Below are 18791 nucleotides of genomic sequence, written 5' to 3'. Positions count from 1 at the left end.
TTTAAAAGGGTTTTACCGTAGTTCATCCGGAAGTGTCCTTAATCTACTACTTTGTAACTTTTACGTTCCCATTATAACTCCATGGTAACTTGCGACTGTGTTTATGCACTGCACGCGTCTCCTGTGGGCCTCCTACTTCCAATCCTTTGGTTGTCCAGAGTAGCCCCAGCGATGCTCTAGGCCTATTCACTATTCCTGAAGTGGTTCTCATACTACTTACTTAGTATATGGTTTGTGAGGCCCCTAGGGCAGAATTGTATTTGTGCAACTTAAAGTATGCTTATTGAGTGATGTATCTCGATCTCTGACCTCATAAAGAGTTCAGAGGGGTTGTGTTAGTAATAAATACATATATATTTTGTATGTTCGAGGCATGTGGGCTGCTGAATTCATATCTGTGCATAGATCGCCGCCTAGTGTTGGGTCCGGATGATTGCACATTGTCCTGGAAGAGTCTTCGAAGTATCACAAGATAGGTGGCTCCTCCCCTGGACTACAGTGCGCATGGGCATCCTCTCCATCCCCAGATAGTTTTTTTCCGCCATTGGGTTCGGATGTACTTTCTCGACTCCAGTTCGGAAACTTTGTATTAACTCTTTACTAAGGCCAAAAGGCCTTCGGAGCATCTGTATTGTCTCGTTCGGTGCCTGTTTCTTCTCCAGTTCTTCGAACCGGACGTCGGAAGCAGTTTTTCACTTTCGACACCAGAGGCCCAAACGACGACGATGGATCGGAGCCCGTTCAAACAATGCCCGTCTGCAATTCGAAATACCCCCACATTGATGTGCAATAAATGTTTATCCCCCGAGCACGACTAGGCCAGCTGTATGTCCTGCTCGAAGTTCCGCTCCAAGAAGACTCTTCGAGTTTGACGCGCAGCAAGACAGTCAGCGCCAAAGTCGGCGCCCGAGCCGGTCAACATCTTCGAGACCAGTGACTAAGAAGGCGCCGAAGATCCTGACTAGCAGTCCGACCCAGCGTCGGAGCATGACTCCAACTTCGAGGTGGACGAGCAAGATGAGGAATACGTCCACGAAGAAGACGTTGTCTAGGTAGGGGACGACTATGGGGCCATCGGAGCCGTCGATGACGACTCCAGTGATGAGCCAGGCCCAACCGCACTAGCAGGGCCTACTACTGACATTACGCTCCCCGCGGCTGAGGTCGAGGCATCGCCGAAAGGCCTTAGCCAAGATCTTCCTTCACATTCTATAGCCCCGCTTCCAAGCCAGGCTAAGAATACTTCGAAGGAGCCATCGGTCGATTCTTCGAAATCGAAACTACTTAAGGTGGTCGTTGGGTCGACGCCAGTAAAGCCAAAGACTATCGATGACCCTTCGGCGTCGAAGGAGGCCGTCGCCTCGAAGACTGGAACGTCGAAGCAGAGCTCTACTGTCAAGCATGACACCTCGACGCACAAACATGGCAACAAGACCAAAGGCCTCCAGCCCAAGAAGGCTGTCGAGCCGAAAATTTCAGCACTCAAACCGCTACTAAGCAAACAACTCGAGTCGAAAACCAAAGCCGACCCGAAACTGCAGGTGACGTAGACTCCCAAAGCCGTGCATGCTACGCACCGGGAACTCGAGTCGACGCAAGCAAGCAAACGTACTACTGAGTCGCCAAAGCAGCTCGGATCGACCACTACGGCAAGCTCCAAAAAGGTCGGCCAACCTCCGATTAAATTCGGTCTGCCGCCAACGGCTCGAGCCAAGCATCTCGAACAACAAAGGCACCGACCCATCGAAAACTTTGTCTGCGCCTTCGAAGCCCACCCCTGAAGGGGTTGTGTTCCAAGAACCCTCATACGACAACCAGTCGAAACTCTTCATTGACTCTGAATCGGGCAGGTTTACCATCCATAAACGGAAGATTGCACCTGAACATCCCTTGGAGTCTTATAAAATCCCTCTTAAACGAAAGGAGGACTCGACCACCTCACCAGTTCTCTTTGAACACGTTGAGCTATTCACAACAGATGGCATATTCTCCAGCACAAAGCTAGGAGGACATGGGTGATGAATATGGTCAGGCAGCCTTCACTTATCACGCTGACCAGGAGGAACCTCAGCAATGGTCTGATGCTGTAGATCAAACTGTAGATCCTGATGATCCACAAGCTGCACCGGACGCTCAGTCCTACAATGTCAAAACCTCGCCTACTGAAGACACGGCGGCGTTTAACGCCTTGATAGAAAGGGCAGCCCTCAACCATGACGTGGAAATGCACGCAGAACCTGTGGAAGATTTCTTATTTGATACTTTCTCCACCTCTGACACATCGACAAAGACTTTGCCTATTCTAAAAGGGGTCCTCCAGCATGCTGCGGACATTTTCAAAGAGCCCACGAAAGCAAGGGTTATCAACCCAAGGATTGAAAAAAAGTATAGGCCTGCTCCAGTGGACCCCACCTACATCAAGGGCCAGCTCCCATTGGACTCCCTCGTAGTGGCCAATGCTCGTAAGGGAGCAAACTCGCAAACTAGTGGTGACGCTCCTCCTCCGGACAAAGAATCAAAGATCTTGGAGGCGTCAGGAAAGCGAGTGGCAGCACAGGCTGCTAATATTTGGAGGATTTCAAATACACAGGCCCTATTGGCTAGATACGATAGGGCTCACTGCGACACACTAGAACAGTTGTTGCAACATCTGCCTGTTTACAAAGAGGGAGCAGAAATGATCATACAGGAGGGAAAGTTAATTTCTAATGCATCCATCAAATGCGCACTGGATGCGGCAGACACGGCAGCTAGGGCCATTAACCCTAGTGTAATGTTAAGACGTCACGCATGGCTCCGCATCTCTGGGTTCAAACCCGAGATTCAAACTACTTTGCTCAACCAGCCAGTTAGCCCAGACTTCCTTTTTGGTCCCGAGGTAGACACAACCCTCGAGAAAATAAAAGACAGACCGCAAAATCCATGGGGGCTCTGTAGTCACAACAGTTTCGGGGCAGTTCCTTTCGTCGCTCCGGTAATAGGGGAGCCTCTAGAGGGCAGGCTTTACAGCAAGCCCAGTACAGCAAAGGGAGCACGCAATCCACCTATACAAAGAACACCAGAGGTGGATACCATGGGAACAGCGCCAAGGGCAGAGGACGTGGCAATAACTATGCCAGATCCTCCGCTCCCAACACAGTGACGCCTTGTCACTGCCCCCCGACCATCTAACACCTGTCGGGGGAAGACTCCAGCAGTTCCTGCCAGTCTGGGAAGGTATTACCACGGACAGGTGGGTGAGACAACGTATCCAATACGGCTATGGTCTAGAACTAACCTCCACCCCCCAACCTACCCCCCAGGCACCGTTCTATATCCGCAGAGCACATGCACTTATTACAGCAAGAAGTACTCTCCATGCTGCAAAAAGGGGCAATAGAGCTCGTGCCTGCAGAAGAACGAGGTACAGGAGTGTACTCTCTGTACTTCTTAATCCCAATAAAGGACGGTTCCCTGCGGCCCATTCTAGACCTCAGACCCCTCAACCAATACATACTGTCAGAACACTTTCATATGTTAACCTTACAGCAGGTCCTGCCGTTGCTCAGTCAGGGCGACTTCCTAGCCACTCTGGACCTCAAGGATGCATATTTCCACATTCCCATTCACCCAAGTCACAAGAAATATCTCAGGTTCACCATCAACAATCAGCATTACCAATTCAAGGTCCTGCCTTTCGGGGTCACCACTGCCCCCAGAGTGTTCACCAAGTGCTTAGCGACTGTGGCTGCGCACCTTCGAAGACAAAACATTCATGTCTATCCCTACCTGGACGACTGGCTTGTTCAAGCAAAGTCAGCCCAGCAGTGTGCCAGCCACATGTCACGCAAAATTCACCTCCTTCAGTCCAGGGTTCTCACTCAACTATGCAAAGTCGCACCTCCAGCCCGCCCATGTACAACAGTACCTAGGGGCAACATTGAACACTCTGACGGCAACAGCGCAGCCGAATTCTGCCAGAGTCAACAGCATGCAGCTGCTCATTCGGAGGTTCAGGCCTCAACAATCGCTCCCAGCGCAGGTGTTCATGCAGCTGATCGGTATGATGGCCTCCTGCATATTCATAGTCCCGCACGCGAGGCTGCACATGCGTCCCCTTCAAGAATGCTTAGCACGACAGTGGAACCAGGCTCATGGGCATCTCAAAGACCTAGTGTTGGTGACCGGTCGTGCATACAACTCTCTGCATTGGTGGAATCCACAAAACCTTTGCAGGGGACGACTGTTCCAAGAGCCTGTCCCACAGATAGTGCTAACGACGGACGCATCTCTCCAGGGTTGGGGGGGCGCATGTCCTCCATTATACTGTGCAGGGACTATGGACGGCGCAGCAGCAAAAGATGCATATCAATCTTTTGGAGCTGATGCCAATCTTCATGGCACTGAAAGCGTTCAAGTTGCACCTGTGCAACAAGGTCGTTTTCCGGACGGACAACATGACTGCCATGTATTACATCCAGAAACAGGGAGGCACACACTCCCTGCAGCTGTCTCACCTAGCCCAGAGCATGTGGAAGTGGGCCATTCAGAGGAACATCTTCCTCATGGCGGAACATCTCCCGGGCATAGACAACCAGATGGCAGACCTGCTCAGCAGGCAAAGTCATCAGATGCACGAGTGGGAGATTCACCCCTCTGTGCTCCAACCATATTTCCAGCAGTGGGGTCATCCAGAGATCGACCTCTCCGCCACAAAAGAGAACGCAAAATGCCAAAGCTTCGCCGCCTGGTTCCCACACCCGCAGTCTCAGGGCAATGCGATATGGATGAACTGGTCAGGCAGATTTGCGTACTCTTTTCCCCCAGCCCCACTCATACCGCTGGTGGTGCGCAAACTGCGGCAGCACTCCATGACTCTGATCCTGGTTGCTCCAACGTGGGCACGGCAAGGTTAGTACACCACGTTCCTGGAACTTTCAGTGGTGCCTCACCAACTGTGCGCCTCACTCCCAGCCTCCTCAGTCAGCCATGGAGACATTCAGCACCCAGATCCGCAACAGTTGAGCCTAGCGATTTGGCTCCTGAGGTCATAGTTTGGCTACCTCAACTTGCCCCCTGAGTGTATGAACATCATCAAAGAGGCAAGGCGACCTACAACTAGGGCGTGCTATGCAGCCAAATGGAAACGTTTTGTCATATACTTTTCCAACAATGACATTAATCCGCTAGATGCGTCCACGCAAAACATCATGTTACTTGCTGCATCTATATCAATGCAATCTAGCGTATAGTTCCATTAGAATACATTTGGCTGCCATGGCCGCTTATCTTCAAAAAAGGCAGCACCTTTCCCTCCTCAAAGTGCCTGCCATTAAAGCCTTCTTGGAAGGACTCAAGAGTAATCCCTTCCAGACACCCTCCTTCGCCTGTCTGGAATCTAAACCTCGTTCTCACCAGGCTCATGGGGCCCCCATTTGAGCCTCTTCATTCTTGTGGGATACAGTTCCTTACATGGAAGTGGCTTTTCTGATAGCCATCACATCGCTAAGAAGAGTCAGTGAGCTTCAAGCCCTGACAATTCAAGAGCCCTATCTACAAATTCATGCTAATAGGGTAGTGCTGCGCACCAACCCCAAGTTCATGCCAAAGTTAATCTCGCAGTTCCACATTAATCAAAACATAGAATTACCAGTTTTCTTTCCAAACCCAGACTCGGTGGCAGACAGAGCACTGCACACCGTAGATGTTAAGAGGGCTCTCCTCTATTACATCGACAGGACAAAAGACTTTAGTAAGACTAAACAACTGTTTGTTACCTTCTCTCCACAACACAAAGGCAACCCTATTTCCAAATCGGGTATAGCCAGATGGATTGTTAAATGCATACAAATCTGTTATCAAAAGGCTAAACGCACTTTAACATTTCCCCCAAGAGCGCATTCCACACGCAAGCTAGGGGCATCCATGGCTTTCCTAGGTAACATTCCTCTAGAGGATATATGTAGAGCAGCCACATGGACCACCATACATACATTTACCAAACACTACTGCGTAGATGTACACTCTAAACCGCAAGCTGCTGTAGGACAGGCTGTTCTCAGAACTCTTTCAGACTGCTGCAGCTGGCACGGGCAACCGCCGCTAAGGAGGTAACTGCTATTTATTCTATGCACAGATCTGAATTCAGCAGCCCACATGCTTCGAACGGAATATGCTACTTACCAGTATGCATCTGTTCTTGGCATGTAGGGCTGCTGACATTCATATCGCCCGCCCTCCTCCCTGGTGCCTGTTGTAGCTGTAGCACTCAGAATCATTTTCAGGCATGGTCATCACTTTCAGTATTACACTCCATCTCTGCCAAATGGCGAAAAACAATCTGGGGATGGAGAGGTTGCCCATGCGCACTATAGTCCAGGGGAGGAGCCACCTATCTTGTGATACTTCGAAGACTCTTCCAGGACAACAATGTGCAATCGGGGGGAGGAGCCAAGATGGCGATCGGAGTGGAAGCGAAGGCTCCCAGCTCCGCAAGCCTCCGAGCCCCGCACTGAAATCCTGGTCATTATCCTGGGGTTGCGCTGCAGCGGGGTGCCGGTGTATGCGCACTGTCATCACTCGCGTCATCCCGACGTCTGTCTGCCTTGTAACCGGAGATATCCACGAAGTTGGTTGGCGGCCTCAACGACCCTGGAGCCGGGACCTCTGCTGCGAACCACGGCCGGGTGTTAATTGATCAACAGCGGCCAGCTGAGCCTGGGCGGAGCTGGTCCTTCGGGATGAATTGACTACCGAAGGGGAAAAGGAAGAATTTTTCTGCCGGAGCGCTGCTTGTCACAATACGCAACCGGAGTGCATCCTCGAGGTGGGGGCTCACTGGGAATACTGATCATTTGCGAAACGCTGGAGGTGAGCTGTATCGACCCCATTTTCGAACTTGCCCGGTTTTTGAGGGCCGCTCCCGAATCTGCCCTAGCCCTGAGTCGGAGAGGGGATGGCCATTACCGAAGACGCTCCTTAGATGTGTGCCTTGAAGGCCTTGGTAATTCGAACTGTAGCCTGTCCGGGCTGAACTCGCCCCAGTTTCACCATCATTCTCCCAACAAGGTGGAACCGCCTGATGGCTGCCTGAACGGGATGGAGTGCATTAATCTGCCTATCGATGAGCTGTGTGATGGGGAGCGCGAATCACCTCGTAATGCTGTGATGTGGGGACTACAGCCTACGCTGTCCTGTGGCGCCGTTCTTGCTGCTCTTGGTGACCTACAATCTGAGTGGAAGGATGGTTCCCGAGAGTTGGGAAGGAAGCTTGACGACATTGCGCTCACACTGGGGCGATTACGGTTGGATTGCTCCCAGGTGTGCGAGGATTTGCCTCTGCCTGTCCTTGAGGAGGCTACTATGTTTCCACATGAGTGCGGAGGGGAACGGATTATCCCGGACTGCGTTGGTGCCTGCGGACAGCCGTCCGTCTGCTTCTGCTACACTGAAGGATTCCTCTCTCAGCTGAGGACTGTGACTTCGTCCATTGTATTGCCACTATTGGCCCGGACAATGTTTTTGCAACTGTTGGCTCCCTTGACTGCCTCCTCCTTCCACGCCCTACTTTCCTTGCTGTGGAATGCGTGTCATCGGACGGAACTGGGGGTGGTGGTCGTCGGTGAAGATGGATCTATTGGTGACTGGCGACGTCCATTTTGTATTTGCATGCCGCTCCTCTGCCTTGCGTGGACATTTTGTTCCTTTGTGTTGGATGGGACGGGCTTTACTCAGTGGCCATACCTTGGGGGACTCACACGAACAGGCCAGGGCTAAGTGGTTCCCTTTCGCGATTGATGTTTATTTGGCTGGCGGAGGATCGGGTTGGAATGTTCCTATGACACACTTAGCTGCGCAGTATGTGATAACTCTCCCCATTTATTACCGTATCCATTGCTTGCTGTTGTTGACTTTTGCTCTTGGGGCGGAGAATAAATTTGTGGTAGGGGAGACCGGGAGCACATATGGATGGCCCTCCTCCGGTTTTATATGATTCCTTTTTCTTCCTTTCTTTCTCATTTCTGTGTCTATATTTAGGGTACTCTTTCCTGGGCGACAGGCACACTGCTAGGGGGTGGGTGGTAGGCCGTAGCCTCTGCATGCGTGTAGGGTGGGGGTTGGGGGGGGGGGGGGGAGTTGTTTTGTCCGTTTTAAGTTCCTATGGGCCTTTATTTCTTCTCTCTCCTTTTCTTAGTTCTTTTTATCTTTCTTCTTTTGGGTCAGCAGGGAGTCTCGGTATGGGGTGGGTAATGACTGGCACGAAACATATGTGCTTTTTACCCTTGTATATGTATCTTTGTGCCGCTAATCCGATTATGTTTCTCCGCTCGTTCGATATCTTGTGGTATGCATTGCCCACTCTGTGCCTTCGGTGGACTGTATGGACTCTGATCCTTCTTATTTTCTAAACTTTAAAATTTACCCTATAAAAAAAATAATTTAAAAATGAACCTTAACTCCTCCTGTTTCTCAGCAGTCTGATAAGTCTTCAGTGTAATTCGGAATGCTTGCTATTTTATATTGAGGTACTGCTGAGTCACCGTATAACTTGCATAAGTGCTTAAACTGACGTCGAGGCAGGCGGGATGGTTGTAGGCCCGTAATTGTTTGCTGATATTGCACAATAAAGGTTTTTAAAAAATGTAAAAAAAAAAACGTGCAATCATCCGGACCCAACACTAGGTGGCGATTTATGCACAGATATGAATGTCAGCAGCCCTACATGCCAAGAACAGATGCATACTGGTAAGTAGCATATTCCATACCTTGTGTGGTGTCCTTTCATTTGTTATTCAAGGGATTATAATTGGTGAAACAGCTTGCTTCACATGCTCTCTGAAGTTTTAGCCTAAGACTGCAGGTCCATGCTACCACTACGATAGCTGATCTATAAGGTTGACTTTACAACCACCATCATAAGGGTCGGTTAGACTGGTGCAAGGTGCCCACTAGAATAGTGGACATCATATTCCAGGCTAACTTCTCACACTAGATTTTTAGTCTTCATGTTGAACGGTTGTAATTTTGTTATAAACTATGGGGAAAAAATACTCCTATAGGAAACCCCCTCATCCAACTTGTAGAAAAGGTACAACTGTAGCCTTGACTAAAATGAGTTTTATTGTTGATAAACCCTAAATTAAAAACTTCTTTCATCTAGGACGTTTTTACTTTTGGAATACTTGCATTTAAATGGACTGGTACATCCGTTTGGAAGAGGGTATAGATAGATATTGGAACACAAAAGAAACGGAGTCCGTTTTTTTAGAACCGTTAATGTATCTCATTGACCTATGTTACAAGTGACATATGTTTACTGTAAACTTTGCTAAAATTGAGATATAGATAATTAACTGGAATACCAAAGAAGTAAAAGGGTAAAATTAAGAAAAAGAAATCCCTTTACCTTCAGGTGAAGGCATGTTGTCGGTCTACAGCGTAAAACTGTTTTTTGTAACACATTGCATCACCATTGATATACTCTTTACAAAATTGTGCATACATTCGTTTCACTGTATATTCCAATATAGAATGTGTAAAACAATGTTTACTAGGTGCTTAGCGCGGAGTTTTTAAAGTGAAAACTTTACCCTTAGTTCTTGAATGCATGTGTTGGTATTCCAGTGATATTTATGGTTTAGGGTGTTCATAATACATTTACTTATTTATCTTGCAGGCAGAAAAACAAGTTGAGGAGAAAGATAAGCAAGGTACATTGAATTTTGTTCACTTTAAAAAAAAAAAAAAACTCCTGCTTCTGTTTTTTGTTAACTTTATTTAAGCATATAAAATTCCTTTTGCAGCTGCGAAAAAGAAAAGGGGTAGAGAAGATTACCAGATTTCAGATGTCATGTCAAAAGAGGTAAATCTGTCAAGTAGTACTGAAGCCACATTTTTGGCTGTAGCTCAGTGTTTTGAAGCTCGATATTCAAACACCTATTGGTTGAAATGGATTTGTTGAAATTGCTTTCAATGTATTTGTCCCTTTGATGTGCAATAGTACCCCTGACATCCTACTCTTTGCTGATGATACATGTCCAGAGTACTCTTACAAATTGTAGGGAGCTTTTGTCAAGTCTTTGAAAGCTGTACAAAGCATTTTATGTATGCAGAAGGTTTGTTAACCAAAAGACAATTTGTGGTGGTCATGTTGACTAACCAGGGAAGGTTTTCAGGTAAGACTGCCCCAAATTCCCAAGAAAAAGAATTAAATTACTTTTACAGCTCAGAACCCAATTTGGATACTTTGGCCCAGGCCTAGATGACACGAATGGGGCGGGAACAATAGTTAGTCTGAGGCTTTACTTAAAGCAGGGTATTTTCTAAGGACAGAGTTTAGGAAAATGAATTGCACTTCGCCCCGCGCTCCCAGCTTGAAGTGTGGAGGACCACAGACATGAATGATGCAATGGATTCTCTAAAACCCTTAATGAATTGGCCGAGTTGTTTGCAAAAAGCAGGATGCTCTTCTTGTAGGAGCATAATAAGGTGGGGGAAGGGTCGTGATTTTGGATTAGGTATCAAGGGCTCCCAAGTACATAACAGTTATGAGAGCAGCTTATTGACCATTTCAAAAGAATCGCATAGAAAAGAACAGGGATTTATTTTAATTTATTCTGTAAACCATATCTTTATTTTTTTAAATCGGACCGCCCTAAATAGCTGAAGTTAGTGTCCGTAAAATCTCTGATTCATGTTCGACCTGCCGTACAAGGAACGGACAGTAGCCATATCACATAAAATACATTTTTTACTTACCATTTGTTTGGTATTTATCGTGACTTCTCCAGCGCATTTAGCAGAATCTGCAGCCCACCCATTTTCATGGTTTGAACAGATACATTGTTCTTGGGTATCATTTGTGGATGAGGTTAAGAACGCTATAGTGTAAATTGTCCCAAATGTGAAAAGTCCTTTCTTTGGTGCAAAAACGTGTAATTTAAGTGGACCGTAGTCTTACATTAGTACAATATATATATATATATATATATATATATATATATATATATATATATATATATATATATATTTTTTAACCAATTTTATTTGGTTATTTTGCAATATGTACGAGTCTCAGCCCCACCATGGCAAGAAAGGTGTAGAATTAGCTTGTGCCAACAACCATATTTCTGATTTATAACACCCACCAAACATGTAGGTGACAAACGAAAAACTTAGACCGGTTCCGGTCTCCATATTTGTGCAAGCAGTGTATTCGTCATAGTGTGCAACATTAACCCTTTCGATGCTAATGACGGAACGGTTCCAGCATGCGCATCGGTCGAGCTGTGCTTATGACGGAACCGTTCAGTCATGACCACGCCCGTTTTCATTAGGGCCCAGCACCGGCGGTAAATCTGCACCGCACGGATGAGGTTAAACATTTCCATATACACATTTTAGACCTTGCAGTGGGTATATAGCCGCACATAAAAAAGAAAAGATCCATTCTCAGGGGTCCGACTTGGGCAAGGGGGTGTCGATACAATCATAGTATGCCCATCGAGTTCAGATTATACGATGTTTAGTGGGACACCTTCGGGCCTCAAACAGCAATCTCTGCCCCCATACATTTAACTAGTTCAGTTTTCCATTTGCCCAAGGTCGGGGGCGATGTTACCTTCCACATTTGCGCTATGTCCCTCTTGGCCACAGTTGGAGCTAAAAACAAAAGGTGCTTCTTATACCTATTTTCCCCCCCACCCTCTGTAGAATGTAACAAGAAAAGGCGAGTGTCATGTAGGAGATCCCATGACAGCACTTGATGGAGGCATGATCGGATTCGGTGCCAAAACGTCTGTAATGCCAAGCCGCTCCAGACCGTGTGTAGAAATGTCCCCTCCTCCCTATCGCACCTCAGGCACATAGGAGACTGAATAACGCCCATCCGCACCCTTGTGTAATATGCGCAATGTATATTCTTTTTTTTTTTTTTTTTAATTTTTGAAAACCTTTATTCAAAACAGAGCACACAGCTATTCAGCCTGACATCCCGGAGGCAAGGCAGCAGGGGTAACAGGAGAGAAATAGTGCCAAACGATTTAGACATAATCATCGAAGGTCGTTTTTATATTAAGATGAAGTTCAACAAAAGGGCGCCTGAAGGCGCGAAATTGGCAATAGAGGCAATGTGAAGCTGGGCGTCAGGGACGGGTAGGGGAGGAAAGGCAGGGAAGTGAACATCAAGGATAAGATTTCAGAATGGGAAGGAGGAGGGGGGGGAAGAACCAGGAGAATACAGTACATCAGAGCTCAGTTGGCGTCACAGGTCAGGGTGACACATTATCATGCAGGCTGACTGATTCAGGCGGCAAGCACACGTCTCCCCTGTACTCGTTCCATGCCCCCCAGATTTTATTCCAAGTTTGAGGTCTCCCTCTTGCCACATAGACTGTCTTCTCCCGGAACATGCACCAGTCCATGTTGGCTTTCCATTGTACCAGCAGGGGGGCCGCGGACGCACCCCACTTCTGAGCTATGTCCCTCTTGGCCACCATGTTCCCAAGGGTCACCCACCTAGTCTGCGCTGCGCTGTGGTCGGAAGGCTCCCATACGTTCAGGAGGCATCTACGAGCTTCCGCGTGGGCAGCCACGCCAGTAACTTCCTCCATGACTCGGTGCACTCTCCTCCAGTAGGAGGCTATCACTGGGCATTCCCAAAGGATGTGCAAGAAAGTGGCGAGAGCTCCGCAGCCTCTACGGCAGAGACCGTCAGGCGAGAATCCCATGCGCAGTAGTCGAGGCCCTGTCATATACACCCGGTGCAGGATCTTAAATTGCACGAGGCGAAGACGGGAGGAAATTGCAACCTCCTTAGGGGAGGAAACCGCACTCTGCCAGTCTTCATCATCAAGTTCAAGGCCATCCGCCACCCACTGGTCCCGCAAGCTAAGGAGGAGATCTGTGCGCACGTTAATCAATTTTTTATATGAAAGGGAGATCGCGCTGTCCGGCATGTGCCCATCCAGTATCCTGTCCTCCAGAGGGGAACTCTCAGGAATGACGCCGTCCGGCGGTGAGGCCGAGAGCAGCGCATGTCTCAGTTGAGCGTAACGGAAAAACTCCATCGCGCCCAGCTGGTATTCGGTTTGTAACTGGGGGAAGGTCTTAATTGAGCCTCTGGAGAGCATGTCCTCAACCCTGCTGATACCGATGAGGTCCCACTTATCAAACCCCTTGGTGTGCCATAGTCTACCCAGGATGTCCGAATCAAAAAGGGGAGTGAACCTTGTGAGTCTGCCTTGCCAACCTTGTGCCTTAGTGACCGCCCGCCAAGTGTGGACCGCCGTCCGAGTAGGGCCCGTCAGCCGCCGGTCGAAAGACTTCGAGTATAGGGCCCGATAATAGTTACCATCGCCCATCAGCCATCTATCCATGGCATAACCGGGACTACCCACCGGGCCATAGAACCCGTGGTTGAGGGCAGCAAATTGAGACGACCAATAGTAGCGGCGCACGTCTGGGAGAGCAATGCCACCATCGTACCATGGGAGCGTGAGTTTGTGGATGGCAACGCGGGGTCGACCATCCCAGAGAAGGGTCCGAAGGAGGCCTTCAAGGTCTCGAAAGTAGCGCGCCGGGACGGGGTCCTGGGCGTTTTGCAGGGCGTATAAGAACCTGGGCAGGGACATCATCTTAAACAGAGCGGCACGGCCTAGGAGGGAGAGTGGTAGCTTACGCCAGCTGTCTACATCACGCTGCAGACGCTGGAGAGGAGGGAGTAAGTTGTGGTCGTATCGCAACTTGGGGTTACCAGAGATGTAGATGCCCAAGTACTTGAAGCCGTGTGTGGCAATCTGGATGTTGCAGCCTCTGGGAAGTCGTGGAGTATCTCCTTTAAGGACATATAGGGACGACTTGGCCCAGTTTATAATCAGACCAGAGTACCGTCCGAAGAGTCTAAGCACATCACAGGCCACAATGAGGGACCTGCAGGGGGAAGTCAAATAAAGCAGGATATCGTCGGCGTACAAGGATACCCTGTCTTCGAAGCCAGGGGCCCACGTAATGCCGCGTAGGTCGGGATGCACACGCAGTAGGGCTGCGAGCGGTTCAAGGGCCAAGGCGAACAAAAGGGGCGACAGGGGGCAGCCCTGTCTAGTACCCCGATGTAGGGGGAATGGCGTCGACAGGCGGCCGTTGAGCGTGACATTAGCCATCGGATCCGTATACAGTAGCTTCACCCAGCTCACAAAGACCGGCCCAAATCCAAGTTTGGACAGCACTGCCCAGAGATATGGCCACTTGAGAGAATCGAATGCCATCGTGGCGTCGAGGGACGCGAGGACAGCCGGCTCCTCGAGGGTGTGGGCTCTAGCCATGACACCGTGGAGGCGACGCAGATTGAGAGCGGTGTTTCGGTGGGGGATGAATCCCGACTGGTCAGGGTGTACGAGGTCGCCAATAACACCAATCAGCCGGTTGGCGAGCAACTTGGCGAGGACCTTGGGTTCCACGTTAAGGAGAGAGATGGGACGGTACGATCGACAGACGTCACGTGGTTTACCCTCCTTGTGGATGACCACAACGGTAGCCAGTCGCTGATCCAGGGGGAGACAGCCCCTCTCAAAGGATTCCAGGAACATTTTCCCCAAGTGCGGAGACACCGCATCCGGGCGGATTTTATACAGTTCAACCGGTATGCCGTTAGGCCCAGAGGCCTTACCGGTCCGTAGGGAGCGGATCGCCAAAGCAATCTCGTCAGCGGTGATGTCCCTATCCAAGTCCGCTCTCTCGTCCTCAGAAAGGCAGGGGAGGTCAATCTCCGAAAGGAAAGCCGACGAATCCGCCTCCGAAAAGTCCGAAGCAGACTCATAGACTCCCCGAAAATAACCAGCGAATGAGTCGACAATGGCACTCTGGTCCGTAAGGACCACACCGTCTTCTCCCAGGAGTTCAGGCACCACGCGACTGGCCATCTCCCTCCTGTCTAACCAAGCCAGCAACTTCCCAGCCTTATCACCCACGTCATACACACGGCCCTGCTGTTCCTTGGCCAGAGTGAGTGCGGCATTCGCGGCCAAATCGTGGTACTCCGCTTGTTTCAGCGAGAGGGTATGCAAGACAGAGGGGTCCGGCTCGGGCCCCAACTGGGACTCGAGACGCAGGACCTCTTGCTCAACAAACAGCAGGTCAGAATCTCTAGTTCGGCGGGCCTCAGCGATGAGCGCCTGGGCCTCACCTCGGAGCACCGTCTTAAAGGCCTCCCACAGCGTAACGGCCGACCTAACCGAGCCCACGTTTTCGGAAAAATAAAGATCAATAGCTTTGGCCAGGAGGGAGCGGGTCTTGATGTTACGAAAATACCACGGGTTGACCGCGGCCGGTCGCTCCGAGACCACCCCAAAGTCGAAAGAGACCCATAACGGGGAGTGATCAGAAATGCCCCGCGCCAAGAAGCGGGCTTCGGAAACGGCCAATGCGTCCGACGCCAATGTGAGGACATAGTCGATGCGGGAAAGACTCCCATGTGCACCCGAAAGAAAGGAAAATTGACGGGAGCGTAGGATGTAGAAGGCGCCAGCCGTCTACCAGGCCCATAGACTCGAGAAAGGAGGACAGCCACATCTGTGGGTTGCGTAGGTCCCGGGGCAGTTGGCGATCAAGCAGACCAGAGCAACCCGAATTAAAGTCACCCCCCACTATTAACCGGCCAGCCGGCAGAGACAAGATGGCACCACCAAGGTCCTGAAAAGTACTGGATTGAAGCCCCGGGGGGACGTAGACAGATAACAACGTGAGGGAACGCCCTTCCCATCTACCAGCCACGGCAGCGTAACGCCCCCTGTCGTCAATCAAGGTGACATCTATCTCTAGGGGAAGGGACGCGCGCACGAGGATACCCGCCCCCCGGGAACCGGAAGAGAACCCCGAATGTGCCACCATTTTGTAGCCCTTGCGATTCAAAGCTTTACAAGCGTTGCCCACCAGGTGTCTCTTGAAGGAGGACAACATCAGGCATGTGACGTTTGATCAGTTGTATCACCACCCCTCTCTTAATTCGGTCACCCAACCCGTTAACATTCCAACTGAGAATTCGTAACTTTCTACCCCCCATCCCCCCACAGCCGGCCCCACCCAGTCCCACAAGACACCCGCATCAAATACAGTTCAGGAGCACAAATGACCCATTGCCACAGAAAAGAAAGAAAGGAAAAACCAACAAACGAGACAACTCTCCCCAACATACCCCCCACCCTGCACCCCTGCATCAGACTAAAAAGCCCCCCCAACCAGCAGTGTGCCTGTCGCCCCATTAACTACTCTACGAAAGACCCAGAGGAGTAAGGAATCTCCGTGAAAACGTCCCGCCACCCACCATGTAAATGAAGGAGAGACCGTTAAGTAACGAGTCACAATTCCGGCAGTCATTCGAGGCAGGGGTAGCATCAGCTCCTTGCTCAGTCTCGCCGTTCCGCTCCGCCAGAGGCGCCCCCACCTTCATCCTCCTGTTCATCCCGATGTGGCGATACCGTGTCCAACCATTCACTGACATTTTCAGGATAGTCAAAGAAAAGGGCACGTCCCTTGTGTTCAACACGGAGTTTCGCGGGGAACATCATTGAATATTTGAGACCCAAGTCCCTGAGGCGCCTCTTCACTCCCGCGTAGCTCAGGCGTTGGCGCTGTACCAGCCTGGTGAAGTCTGGATAAAAGTGCACCTCCGCATTCTGGTACTGGAGTGGCCCATGCGATCTGGAAGCTTGCAGGATCGCATCACGGTCCCTGAAGTTGAGGAGGCGCGCCACAATCGGTCGCGGCGTCGCTCCCGTTGTCGGCGGGCCACCCGGTACCCGGTGGGCCCGTTCCACCGAGAAAAAGTTGCTCAGTCCAGAGGGCGTCAAGTGGGTTTTAACCAAATCCTCCACAAACAGGTCCGTCGCGGCATTCTCGGACCCCTCCGGTACACCAACTATGCGGACGTTCTGCCGCCTGGCTCGCCCCTCAAAGTCCTCCAGACGCCTTGAGAATAGATCAGTGGTCATCCGCAGGTTGCGGACCTCAGTCTGCAACTCGGAGACGTCGGAGGTTAGGCTGGAGGTCTTGATGTCGAGCGCCTTCACACGCTCGTTGGTCTTGCCCAAGTCGGCCCTTATAAGGGTAATATCAACGGCCATGGAGTCTACTTTGTGGTTCAGGGTTTCGTGCTGTTGCTGCATGTCGGCACGGAGGCTCGTGATGGCACCCATGATGTCCACGAGGGTGGGGTCCGATCCATCCGGCGGGCTCGTCGATGGGGTCCCTTTAGAAACGGCCCCCGATGTAGGTGGCGACTTGAGATTCACATATCACTCAATGCGATTCTGCTGCGTTTGCGACTTGCCCCGGCCACCCTTGTTCGATGTCCTGTCCGGGTCACCTCTGCCCGCCATGATGGGTACGAGAGAACAAAGGCAAGGTGTCCACAAGTCCGGGTCCACAGCCGGAGGGCAGGTGGGGCCAAGGAGGCAAGACCAGGGTGTAGAAGGCACAAGCAGGAACACAATCACTCCACCGATTAGGGCGGCAGGTGGGCACTACGCAGTCCAATCGTGCAAAGTGGCGAAGTCCGGAGGGACAATGGCACCGTCACGGAGCGGAGTTCAGCTCGACGTAACTTTGCACAGGAACCACCGATTTGGAAGCTGATTGCAGTCCTCGCCTCAGCAGGCCACCAGCAATACGATTCCACCAACGTGGATCAGGATTTCAGGCAGGATATTTGCGGTGGGTCGGACGGTCCACGGAGCTCCGAGCTTACGCGGCCATCTTGGTCGCCCACGAAGCTCCTCCCCCCGCAATGTATATTCTTAAATTGAATAAGCCGAAAACGCATGGGAACCACCACACCCCTGGGGCTGGCGATGGCTTCGGCCCAATCATCATCATTGTTGATTTCGGGTATATCTGCCTGCCATGCAAGCTGTCTTGTCCAGTGTGGTGGGTGTATGGGTTGTCGGTGTATAATAGACCGGTTTGATCTTGTGGGGTTGTAGGTCTCCTGTAAGCAACCGGCCCTCTAGGGGCTGAAACTCAGGGAGGGATTCTAATGTATGGATCTGGGGTTGAAGTGCCGTATCGGAGTTGAAGGAATTTATAGAATTGCGATTTGTGTAAATCGAAATGATCTTGTTGTTGTAAAGATTTCTTTGTGGTTCCACGCATTACATCACGACAGTCGAGATCCCGACGCGGTCCCACCCTCTAAACCCTTTCAATGTCCTCACGGATCGGAGGTACGAGCTCTGCCATAAGGGAGTCATTTGAGTAAGTGTCCCCTACCAGTCCATCTGTCGGGTCTTAGTCTGCCACAGTTGTATCACCACCCTGCTAGCCGGTGGCAAATGATCGAGAGGAATGGAACTGTAAATTAGGTGGAGGAGTGGGACCTGATCCATTGCAACATGTTCAGCTGAATATGCTGGGTCCGTTGAGGAGCTACACCACCATTCTTTTATTACCAGAATATGGGACGCTACATAATAGGCATAGATATCAGCTGCGGCGATCCCTTCCCAATATGTGGATTGTGTACATGTACGGAGTGCCACTCTGATCGCCCCACGTTCCACATAAATGTATTTTCTATGGCTGCAACTTGTATGAACCATTAGCGTGGAATGGGGTATGGGTAATTCTTTAGGGGATGCAGGGCAGGGACGCCATTTTAAAAATGTCGCAGCGCCCATATAGGGAGAGGAGACCACACAACTGTTTCACTATTTGGGCTAGCCAATAGCAGAGTAATATTGCGTGCCCAGGAGACTTTCGGACATGGGAGATATATATATGCCGAGATATTTGAATCCATCTGTCTCCCAGGAGAGTTGCGA

The 18791-nt window shown here is 50.3% G+C and overlaps 1 protein-coding gene across 1 annotated transcript in view; it reads left to right on the top strand.

Annotated features, from left to right (window-relative positions):
* HELLS (helicase, lymphoid specific) overlaps nt 1–18791 on the top strand; it is a 591428-nt gene that overhangs the window by 71948 nt on the left and 500689 nt on the right. The window contains exons 5-6 of the mRNA XM_086922383.1: nt 9656–9689; nt 9783–9841. Of these exons, the coding sequence (XP_086778509.1) occupies nt 9656–9689; nt 9783–9841 (93 nt within the window). The remainder of the gene's footprint in view (nt 1–9655; nt 9690–9782; nt 9842–18791) is intronic.

The sequence above is a fragment of the Lissotriton vulgaris genome, chromosome 5, assembly GCF_964263255.1.
Source record: "Lissotriton vulgaris chromosome 5, aLisVul1.2, whole genome shotgun sequence".
Lineage (NCBI taxonomy): Eukaryota > Metazoa > Chordata > Amphibia > Caudata > Salamandridae > Lissotriton > Lissotriton vulgaris.
Note: the sequence above shows the minus strand (reverse complement) of the source record. Positions and strands in the feature narration are given on the sequence as shown.